We start from the raw sequence: 12,054 nt of genomic DNA on the forward strand, positions 1-12,054 counted from the left end.
CACCAATTATATTTAGAACTTTAATGGACAGCGACAGAAAAGCTTCTCCGTAGACTTGGTTACTTTTTTCGTTCGTCACCTGCTGATCTGAGGCTCTTGTCAGGAATATAGCCCTCATTGTTATTAAACCCCATGTTGAAGTAACTTAACCTCACCAAAAAGGTTAGTATATAGAACCTGTACTTTTGTCGTCTCTAGAAATCATGCTCTGTTGGTGCTCCTGTGTGATGCAGTGGCTCGAGGTTTGTACCAGCATCTAGCTGTACCAGACAACGTGGAACAACCCTTTCCACAAGACAAGGGAAAAGTCAAATCTGAGAAAGTGGTCGTTAGTCAAGCTGCTCTGCTTGACCCTGATGCCCTCCTTAAAGTCAACAAAGCTTTTGAGGTACGTCAGTGTGTGTTGTGCGGTAATGAGATGCTCCAGTGCGTTAATCTCAGTATGGGATGGACATTTTAGGTTCTAATGTCCAGAAATACACGTTGTTGTTTTCCTGTTTCTCTGAACGCTATGCTGACAAATACTTAACAGTAAACCGCCTCAAATCGAATTCCTTTGCACGGATGGTTCTAAAATGAATACTGAATTAATTCTTCAATTAATAAGTTATAGTCTGCAGTGCAACTGGCTCATCACATATTCAATTAAGTTTTATTTTTTTTCCAAGAATACACCCCCATTATATTATCTTGTAAAAAATAACTTGAAATAATTTCTATTCTCCATTTTTAGCTGTGTAACTACGCCCTTTCCATATCCAATGGCAACACCACTGGGGAGGCAGTACCCATTGCTGTCCAGAAGCAACTGGTGGCCACATGGGTCCAGATCAAGATTCTTCTCCAGCAACAGACTGGCTGCCAAACGGACACAGATGAAAAGGTACCATTCTCATTCTCGCTGCTAGCTCTGAAAAGTAATCTGTTGAGTCTAATTCAATATTTCTTGGAACATATCATTATGTTGTATTTACACTATATTTCTGGCGGCTATGGCATGTGAGACAATGCAGTGAGATGGGATGTGCAACTCCGACAGGCCACGATTGCCTTGGATGTGAGGACAGATTTTTCAAAGAATGTGCCACCGGAGTTATGCTGCGTAAGAGAAACCTTGTCAGCCATAGTAAAGGGGGGTGAATGCAACAAAATATGACAGGATGCTTGTAACCCGTAGTGGGATGGCGAGACTACTGTATATATTTCCCGGGCATCCCACGGTCGTTTTGCCACTTTGGTTCTCACGGCAAACTAGGGTGCATGGTTGCCGTTAAATCCCGTTCAATCACAACATCTGCTGCCGTGTGACAGTTTACGGGCATTGTGCTCTCGTCATACAGTCTGACACATGATCTGGGAGGATCCGTGGCATGTAGGACTCAACTCTCATTTTTGCCATTGCTCTGCTGCCATAGTTATGCACAGTGGTGCCATTTTCACCTGCCTCGAGGTATGATAATTCACATTGACACAAGCTAATTTATTTGCATTGACTTCCCCCAGAATATGGTAAATGAAACAGGCAGCAGTTTATCATATTTTGCAGACACAATCCTTGGTGCAGTCGCTTAGTAGATCAGCTTCCAAATGTATTTGCGTGTGCATTTCCGTTTGTGCCCATTTGCCCACGCAATGCTTTAGTAAATCAGGTTTTATATGTTTCTTCCCTGGAGAAGATTTGCCAGGGGTTCTGTTAGTACAGTTTGCTGTCGATCATGACTTATGTTCTGTCATTGGTCACTGCTTGAAATGCCATGCTTGAAAAACAGCTTTCTAATAAAACATATGAACACACAATAAAAAATTAGCCAGTTAGTGGATCTCCACAGCTCAACATTAATGCATCCATCCATCAAATCCATCCTTTTATTTTTACCGCTTATGCTTGTTAGTCGCATTTCCTAGTTGAATTTGGGCAAGATTTGGGATACATCCTGATCCGTTCTGCAGCCAATTATGAGGCATCAACACAAACTCAAAATGATCATTTTTCCACTACTCCACATTAACCATAATGAGGATGCCGGGAGTAAAACAATAACATACTTCTTAACCCAATCCCTTCGCTGCATAACCTTCATTTGCTGATTTTTTTTAGTTTCTTGATGACTTCTGCCTTTCATTCAGTGTCATGATCTGTATTTGTGGTTTTTGGTTTAGTATTTAGTGTCATGTTTTTTCCTTGCGTTTAGTTTGTCTCGCCATGCTCATTGTGTCCACCTGTATTTGTCTACCCAAGCCCCAGTGTTAATCAATCAGGTCCTTCCAACCCTTTGTGTCTTGTCTAGGTGCTCCTCATTGTCTTGTTAATTAACATGGAACTAAAAACTAAAGTATCAAAAAAGTGCAAAACTACAGGGACCAAAAAAACACAATGACTTGATTTAACTAAACTTGATTTGACTTGACTGGGCAACATGAACATCTGACACGGACAAATTAACGAGACAACTAGGGGCACCTGAACAAGACACAATGGGTTGGAAGGACCTGATGGTTTAACACTGGGGCTTGGGTAGACGAAAACAGGTGGACACAATGAACATGACGAGCCACACCAAACACAAGGAAAAAACCTGAAACTATATACTAAACCAAAAACCACAAATCTAGACTATGACATGCAGTAACTCAAACATTTGCTGTTTTGGAATTTGATTTTTTTGGACATTAAGAAAGTATTTAGAAAAATGAATGAACGAATGAATGAATGAGGTAATTTAAACCATAGCACATCCTTTGTCAAAAATTGTTGAAGTTGTATTTTGTCTTGGCCATGAATGCAAAGTAAATAAACGTCAAGTGAACGGGCTCATTGATTGTTGTTGATTATGAGACTGCATCAGGTGAATTAAGTAGCAGATAGGGCTGTACCCTGCGTAATGTTGCCAAACTGATTTGACAATGCTTCACAACACAGACAAATCATCCTATCCATACATTTAAAACAAAGGTTTAATTTTTGCAAATGAACTCAATTAATGGCTAAGTCCCTGGCCTTAATCGCAAACCAATAGAGCTTCCTTACTGAGAATGAAAATGAAACCTAAGAGACCAACAAACACACCCCAACTTTAAGTGGCTGAAGTGAAGGCCTGCCAAAGCATCTCCAGGAGGGAAACGCATAATTCTGTGTTGCTCCTGGGCGCCACTCTCAAATCTGACAGCAATTGGAGAACAAAACTTATGACCCCTCCTTATTGTGCCATTGAGCCTTCATCTTATCATAGTGGTGGCGTTTATGTGCCCCTATGATCTGTCTGGGGCTTTCAGTCATGGCAGGGTTGCCCAGGGCACGCGTGAAGTAGTTGGTCCCTTACTAGTCAAAGCAGCTGTGGACTTTGGTGCTTATGTGGGTAATGACTGAGAGACCAGTAAGTGCATGATGGGAATTGCTGATTGCCTGTTACATGGCATGAGTCATCCAAGAGTGATCAATCCACTTGAGCTTTCACATACACGATTCATATATTTCCGGATTTTGTGCTTGCGATTATTTGATAGTTTCAGTTTTGATAGTGTACACGTGAGATCAAGGATGCGGGCTCACATGCATTAATTTCTTCATAAAAAGCAAATAATAGATGGCCATGAATGTGGCAAAGTTCACATCCAATCTCGAATATTTATATACTTATAGTTGCAAATAATGGTATTGTGTTATTTTAGCCCCATAAAATGAATGATACACTTTTAATACCACTCCATGGTGCACCACTAGTTCGCCCAACGAGTCTACATGTCTTTGGTAGACTTGGATAAGGCATTAAACGGTGGCCTATCGTAAGACCTACGGAAGGATCTCCAGCAGTACGGAGCCCCTGATATATATTGTTCGGTCGGCAGTGCTTTAATTCAGATTTGTTTTCAGATTCTGACAACGCTGCCCCTTTTTACTAATTCTATTGGCGTTCATTGGCTTTCATCAAGCTTAAATCTTCAGAACTGAGTTTAAAGTGGTTGTAATAATGAATTGGGACTTGCAAATCTGTCGCTGATAGTGTAATGGTACACTTGCCTGAGTTAGAAAAGGATTGAGTGCCCTCTCTAGGCCTGGGAGATACCAGTAGTTCAAATATCTTGTGTTGTTCACGTGTCAGGGAAGAATGGAGCGTGATATTGACGATGTCTGCAGTGATGCAGGCTCTTAATCTGTCTGTCGTGAAGGCAGAGCTCAGCTTGATTTACCTGTTAAACCATGGTCTTACTTTGGTCACGGGTTTTGGTTGGGGACTGAAACAACAAGTTTATTAATACCATCCATCCATCCATTATCTGTACCGCTTGTCCTCACAAGGGTCGGGGGGGGGGTGCTGGAGCCTATCCCAGCAATCATTGGGCAGTAGGCGGGGTACACGCCAGCCAATCGTAAGGCACACAAACACGGACAACCATCCGCTTACACTCACACCTAGGGGCAATTTAGAGTGTTCAATCAAACTACTTTGCATGTTTTTTGGAATCTGGGAGGAAACCGGAGTACCCGGAGGAAACCCACGCAGGCATGGGGAAAACATGCAAACTCCACTCAGGAAGGCCGGAGCCGGAATGGAACCCACCACCTCTGCACTGCGAGGCCATCGTGCTCACCAGTCGTCCACCGTGCCGCCTCATTACCACCTGAGCTCCAGTGGCGCAATCGGTTAGCGCGCGGTACTTATATAACAGTACATTGTAGAGCAATGCCGAGGTTGTGAGTTCGAGCCTCACCTGGAGCAGTATTTTCTCAAATTTCCCCATTGTGGGACTAATAAAGGACATCTTTATTAATACTAGTGCTAAAAATAGACATTAGTTTTATCTATAGGGCACTCCTTAACAATAGGGTGACAAGCTTGATCATGTGTAGATCTTGTGCTCCTCCACATCAATGAGTCAGATGAGGTGGCTCAGGCATCTTGTTAGTATTCCTCCCGGGTGAGGTGTTTTCGGGTACTTCCCATTGGGAGGAGGCCCCAGGGCAAGGAAGTCCTCGGGATGCCCTTGCTAGGGCTTGATGAAGTGGCTGAGGAAAGGAAAGCATGGGCTTCCCTGTTTAAGCTGCTGCTCCGGTGACCCAACCCCATTTATACAGAAGAAAATTAATATATGGATGGACGGACTTCTGATCCATAGTAGGAATTGTTCATTGTGCTACTTGCATATACATGTAATGTGATCCAGTATGTTAACAATGATACACAGTTTACTTTGTATACTGGAATTTACAGTTTGAGTTCATATTTTGTTTTAAATAAAAAAAGTCTACTTTTGGACTGACAAAACTGTGTTTTTCCTTGAGTAACAAGGTAGACTGCCTCCATACCCAGAAAGTGAGCTGACAGACTCTCTTTAAAAAAGACATTTCTGTTGCTACATGGCAAAGCATCAAAACTTGAAAGTTTTGTTTTGCTTTCTGTCAAATACACCTAAAGAAAAGTTTCCAACTATTTTTGGCTTTGCATTTCTTTGACACCAACAGCATCTATTTTTATACTCTCACAGAGAAAAGATTTGCTTCTTTTTCCTCAGATAGCAGCCATTCATTGCTGCATCCTGCTCTACCTTGCCTTGGGGTAGGAGCTGGGGCAATGATAAAAATAAATAAATAAATTACATTAACGTACATTTGGAAATATACGTACATGAGCACAACAGTGTACAAATTGGTGTGTGGTGATGCTAAAAATGAACTACTCATAAACGTTTAAAATGACCAGTGCAGTGCATATACCATTCGTTAAGGGTTCCGTATAGTCCACTTTATCTTACACTATACACAATATATTAATCGTTTTGTCATTTTCACATAAATTAGTATCACGGTATGCACAGCTTTGTGATAATGTCCCAATGTCACATTTCTCTATAACGGAAATGAAAAGACTATTTATATTATTTGTCACTAAAATTGACTGATGGGTCACTTTATTCCTACACCCCTGAGCTTGATGTGTTTTTTTTGTCCAAACTAATTAGATTTGTTCCTTCCCTGGCACACTGAGAACTACAGTTTTAGAGTATAAAAATGTTGTTTATTTCTAATTGCAATCCATCAATCATGAACTCTTGTTCTTTCAACTAAAACAGGCCTTGCATTATAAACAAGTTCATTTGTAATTTATTATGCATAGTATGTGGGAAATATTTGATAATTACACAGCATGTGCACATACTCTCTTGACAACCTGTATGAACGAAATTACATCCAGTTATAATAATAATAATTTTAACAATAATAATTAGAGGTGTCCTGATCCGATATTTGTATCACACCCAGAGCACACGTGATGAAAACAACTGCTCGTGTAAAGGAGCTAACGAAGACGGTCAGCTGTTGTGGGAGTCACCATACTTTTTTTTTTTTTAAATAAATATTGAAGAAAGGCAGTACGGTGGACAACTGGTTAGCATGGCCGTCTCACAGTTCAGAGGTGCAGAGTCCGATTCCGGCCCCGGCCTTTCTGTGTGGAGTTTGCATGTTCTCCCCGTGCCCATGTGGGTTTTATGCGGGTACTCCAGTTTCATCCCACATTCAAAAGTCATGCATGGTAGGTTAATGGTACACTCTGAATTTCCCATGGCGTAAGTGTAAGCGCAATTGGTTGTTTGTCTTTGTGTGCCCTGCGATTGGCTGGCAACCAGTTCAGGGTGTCCTCTGTCTACCGCCCGAAGATAGCTGGGATAGGCTCCAGCACGCCCGCGACTCTCGTGGGGAAAAGCAGCACAGATGATGGATTGTGGGATGGATAAATATTGAAGCCTATGGTAAAAATAATAATGATAATCAAAAAAAAATCACGAGTGCACTTACGGCTGTGATTTACATGAATGAGTGTCATAGCCGAGCGTGGGGACGGAGGAGCAGTGCCTTTTCCTTTTTAACTGTCTTCATACCTTGGCTGTTGGATACGATAATTGTGTGGACTTAATCAAAATTGGATTACAGTACAAAAAGACCTGTTGACGTGCACGTTTAATCTCTCGGAGGAGATCAGGCGACCAGCGGGATATGCGTGGATTGTTGCTGGGTCTGGCAGACTCTTTAAGTGGCTGTTATATAAGCCAATGTTAAATGAAAATTAAGGATAGTTTTTGTTCCAACCTTTCAGAATGAAGAAATGTCGCCAATGACACGTGTGCTGATTGCAGTGGAGATGCTTCAGTCCTTTAAAAATTCCAGTCCCTCGGAGGGTTACGATCCCAGTCTCTCAACAGTATGTACCAGCATCTTTGTCTCTTGCAAGTGTTTCAACGGTCAATTTGGCTATCCCATGCCTTCAGAATGAATTACCTGTCACGAAGTAAACCACATTTTTTTTTTTAGCCTTCAAAGCATCCTCTTCCCTTTGAGTATCTTTCTCTTTTTTTATTTATAAGCTCCACTCAACCTTTGCTCTGTCTGTTCTTTAAATGACATTTGCTTTTCTATATTTCCCCACTGGACTGCCTCCCCATAACTCATTTATTTGATCTATTCAACTTTATCCGTATCGTGCCTCATCCATATTCTTGATTACCGTCATTATTTTATATGCTCTTTATTTCCCCTACACTTGATTAATTCCTGTATTATTGCCTCCTACCTCTTTCCCTTATCATTTCTACTCTCCCTCTCTGTCGCACTCACTCTCGTCAATTCTTTATCATTCATTTGTGACATTGATTGTTCTTTTGTCCACTATATCATTTAATCACTCCTTTATCGTACTCTTACATATTATCAGCCCCTCTTTTCTGTACTCTTTATTTTTTGTCTCTTTTGTTCCAAAAAGCTGGTGACCATGGTGTCTAATTGCAACTGGACTGATGCTGTGGTGGAGTTACAGACATGGTGTCAGCTTGCTGCCTTCTGCCACCATGCCAAGGAGTACAGTTTGGTCCTGAGCTGCACCGAGAGAGCGATGCAGCTCGAGGAAGCAGCATCAAAGTGTCTTAACACCACACCTTGCCTTTTGTAAGTACATTGACCTTTTGGAGTTTTCATCCACGTACCTGAAATAGTAAGTAGGTCTATATTTGTATGAGATGCAGTCCTTTGTATTGTTGTACACACTTGTGTATGAATTGTGAGACATTTGGGTTTCGTGAAATGAAAAAAATGCTCTAGTGTTTGTTTGTAGAGACTTTTCTTTTCCAGACATGTGATGCCTGACAAGTTAATTTTCTCACTTACCCAGGTATGGCTTACCTGCAGTGAATGAGATGCTGAGCACAGCGGCATGTTTGATGGGGTTGAGCTCAATCCACGAGTCCATCGGAGATGTACATATTTACAGGACAGCTATGGACATGCTTCTATCTAGTGTCAGGTGCTGTGTTGACATGTATATTGATTTAACACCTCTAGCCTAGGTCATTGAAGAATCCGAATTTAGTTCCTCAGCTTGTGAAACATGTAATGTATATTCTCATTAAAGGTACGCACAAAAGGCGGGACATTCCGAACTCTGTTTTACAGCTGCCAGGCATTACTGGAACAATTGTCTACCACTAACACATTCACCGGAGGAAAGACACCAGCTCAAAGAGCCCTTGGAGGCAATTCTCAATGCCTTGCTCCACACTTATCCCAAGCATACAAATGTATGACACTTTCATTCTTTCGCGATATTGATACCTGCGCTGACACTTTTCTTTTCCACTGCTTTGTGTGTGAGAAGGGCCCATTGTTAATATTGGCACCCAGCATTTTTGTTGATAGTTATTTTTCCCCAAATTAAATTGGTTTACTTTCTATCAATCTGGGTACATAGCAGAATCCAGGCTCCAGACCAATTCATTATTTATGAAATGGTCAGAACGTGGATAAGACGAGACGTAAGAAAGCCTCTAGAAAGCAACCTCTCTCTCACTCTCTCTCCCCCCCTCTCTCTCTCTCGTCACACATGTTGCTCCCTTGAACTATTTGACTTTTTGCCTCATTTCAAGCTTCAAACGAAGATATAATACAACTAAAGTTTTTTGGGGGAAATCTCATCATTCCCACAATATTTTCAACGTTTTTTTTTATTTTTAGAAATAAAGAAGTGAAAAGTGGACGTGCTATATTATTCAGGCCCATTACTGTTGGCGCAGCCAACACACTCCAGATGTTCTTTAACAATTTCTGAATGATCCAATGTTGACCTAAATAAATGCTTATGATGATAGTCCACCTGTGTGTAATCAACCACAGTTTAAATTCACCTAGTCTGTGAAAGTCTCAGAGGTCTTTTAAAGTGCAAATATCATCATGAAGACCAAGGAACACACCAGGCAGCTCAGATATACTGTTGTGGAGAAGTTTAAAGATGGATTCGAATATCACAAGATGTCAATTTTCGCAGACCACTCACTGTTCAAGCAATCATATTAAAATAGAAAGAGCATGTGAGACCACTTCAAACCTACCAAAACCCGGCAGTCCCTCTAAACTTTCAGGCAAAACAAGAAGATCACTGATACCAAGAGGCCCATAATGACTCTGGATGAACTGCATGTAGCAGGCTAAGTGGGGTAATCTGTCCATATGACAAGACGAAAGCCATTTCTCAAAGAAATCCATAAAAAGTCCTATTTGCGGTTTGCCATAAGACACCCAGGAGACACACCAAACATGTAGAAGAAGGCCCTCCGATCTGAAGAAACCAAAATTGAAAATTTGGGCAATAAGCAAAATGTGATGATTGGGGTAAAAGTAACACTGAGTTGATGGGAAGTTGGATGGATCCAAATACTGGGCCAATTCGGAAGAAAAGCAGCTGAAGTCTGAAAAACATGTGATTTGGATGGAGCTTTTACCTTCCAACAAGCCAATGATCCTCAACATAAAGAAAAATCTACAAAGTAATTATTCAAAACTAAACATATCCTGGGAATGTTATAACGGCCAAGTCCAAGTCTTGCCTGAATCAAACTGAGAATCTGAAATCACATATGAGAAATTATGTTCACAAATGCTTTCCGTCTAGCCTAATTGAGGTTGCCTCGAAATGTTTTGTAAGGAAGAATGGGTACAAATTTCAGTCTCTAAATGTGCAAAACTGACATACCCAGAAAGACTTGTAATGTCGTTAAAAGTTGGTTCGACAAATTATTAACTCTGAGGACAGAAAAATTGCATGCCCCACTTTTCAGGTTTTTTATTTCTAAAAACAGTTTGAAATAACATACATTTCCTTTCACTTCACTATTGTGTCCCATTTAGTAGTGTTGATTTCTCACAAAAATAATATCTTCATTTGAAGCCTGAAATGTGGCAAAAGGACAAATTTTCAAGGGGCCCAACTGTAAGTGGCTAAGTATTGCAAACGTCACTTGACCAAACTCAGGAAACAGGTGAGGCGTAATTGGTCTTCATCTCAACCCTGATTAACTATGATTTTGCTGCTTAAATCATATTCCACCAACACAATATTAATCAGAATACCATGTTTAAGTTAGTAGAGGCGCACAGAACTTATTATTTTGGGTTAACTTGCCCTTAAGTCAAACTGTTTGCATGTTCTCCCCCGTGCCTACGTGGGATGTCTCCGGTACTCCGGTTTCCTCCCGCATTCCAAAAACATGCATGGTCCCTAGGTATGATTGTGAGTGTGTATGGTTGTTCATCTATGTGCTATGTGATATCAAATATACGGTCAGGCGTGTCAATTAGTTTTTATTGTATCAGTCCAACTTCAGCACTATTTTTTATTCACATTTAATGTTCCAGAAACAAGACAAAGTGAAACCTTCGCAGAAAGGGGCCCCTCTTGGGGGTTCTAAACCTGAAGCGCCAAGTAAGAGTAACATACATTGGATCCTGGGATGGTTCATCTTATTTTAATTATATTACGTATCTTCTTGTCTGAACTTAACAGACACACTTTGTAACATTGCATTTCAGTCTTAATTCTATACTCCTCTGAATGTGTTTGTGTTTATGTGCCTCTGTGAACAGATGAAGAACTCCTAACCCTGAGAGCGTCCATGTATTGTCTGTTGCTTCAAATATACATTGATAGGACAGATTGCCATGGTGCCTTACAGCTTTTGGATAATGCTGTTAGGGATATGCCTGGCACTAAACACAGACTGTAAGTAAAAGCTAATACAAGTGATTAGAAAAACAGAAGACGATGGAACAAAGTTTAAAGGTCATTGTTATCTGTGTTTCACAGACTTCTGCTGAAATATCGCATCCAGATGAAGGCACGGCTGGGGGAAAGTGTTTTGATGGACATGCAGACGTTACAAGGGAAAGAAGAGCAGAATTGTTCATTAATGTGGCACAAAGCAGCGCTGTGTTCTTGCAATGTGACGCAGCAGCTGACCTGCTATCAGAAATCAGTCACCTCTCTCATGGTAAGGAAAGATAATGCTGCCGCTCACTGTGACACGTTTATTTTCATGGGAACGTTCATTTTAAGTGGAGCCTTAAAAAAAACATGAGATCTTACCACCCTCTTGTGGAATCATAATGTCATTACAAGCATTTTTCACAGTTGAATGGAGGTATAGTCGAATAACAATTCTTTTTACATGATTCTTCTATTTTTTTCATTTCATATTCTACCTATGTGATGGTATTAAAGTCTGAAGAAAATCAATGGCAAAAGGTCAGCTTCCTTCTCGCATTTGGAGCATGGTTGTACTCTCACAACATGTCTACGGAGGAGGCCCAGCACCAAGTTCAGTGGGCTATTGACATTCTTCTGCATTTGGAAACAAATCAATCAGAAAAATCAGGTATGACGGGTGACTAAATTTGCGCACTATTTTACTGTTAATCTAGTTGGTTTGATTAATTAATTTTTGGGGGCTTTTTTTTTACAGGTGTATCTGTCTCAGGTGAGCATAATTTCCTGCAGGGGGACCTAAAGGCATTATTGTTTTACTGGGGCTTTATGAAGAGAATGGCTTTATTCTTATTTATTATATATTTATTTTTTAAATATTTCAACTGGTAAAATGAAAAATCCGTCACATTCTCTACAGACAGCATCACCGTTGCATTCAGATGACATTGCACTGTACATATTAAGGGTCTACTTCGGAGAAGGTCTTGTCATTTGTGAAAGTATTTTTATTTTTTTTCCATCTGGTAGATCT

At 40.6% G+C, this 12,054-nt stretch overlaps 1 protein-coding gene and 1 non-coding gene across 2 annotated transcripts in view; both read left to right on the forward strand.

Annotated features, from left to right (window-relative positions):
* cfap46 (cilia and flagella associated protein 46) overlaps positions 1 to 12,054 on the forward strand; it is a 52,879-nt gene that overhangs the window by 15,106 nt on the left and 25,719 nt on the right. Inside the window, exons 20-30 of the mRNA XM_088304858.1 lie at positions 199 to 388; positions 734 to 883; positions 7,092 to 7,196; positions 7,755 to 7,936; positions 8,160 to 8,291; positions 8,400 to 8,565; positions 10,676 to 10,742; positions 10,904 to 11,039; positions 11,124 to 11,307; positions 11,538 to 11,691; positions 11,779 to 11,793. Coding sequence (XP_088160984.1) covers positions 199 to 388; positions 734 to 883; positions 7,092 to 7,196; positions 7,755 to 7,936; positions 8,160 to 8,291; positions 8,400 to 8,565; positions 10,676 to 10,742; positions 10,904 to 11,039; positions 11,124 to 11,307; positions 11,538 to 11,691; positions 11,779 to 11,793 — 1,481 coding nt within the window. The remainder of the gene's footprint in view (positions 1 to 198; positions 389 to 733; positions 884 to 7,091; positions 7,197 to 7,754; positions 7,937 to 8,159; positions 8,292 to 8,399; positions 8,566 to 10,675; positions 10,743 to 10,903; positions 11,040 to 11,123; positions 11,308 to 11,537; positions 11,692 to 11,778; positions 11,794 to 12,054) is intronic.
* Positions 4,625 to 4,718, forward strand: trnai-uau (transfer RNA isoleucine (anticodon UAU)). The gene is made up of 2 exons: positions 4,625 to 4,662; positions 4,683 to 4,718. It is a non-coding gene; the product is annotated as a tRNA-Ile (tRNA).

The sequence above is a fragment of the Idiotropiscis lumnitzeri genome, chromosome 9, assembly GCF_059441095.1.
Source record: "Idiotropiscis lumnitzeri isolate Australia: NSW breed Sydney's pygmy pipehorse chromosome 9, RoL_Ilum_1.0, whole genome shotgun sequence".
NCBI lineage: Eukaryota > Metazoa > Chordata > Actinopteri > Syngnathiformes > Syngnathidae > Idiotropiscis > Idiotropiscis lumnitzeri.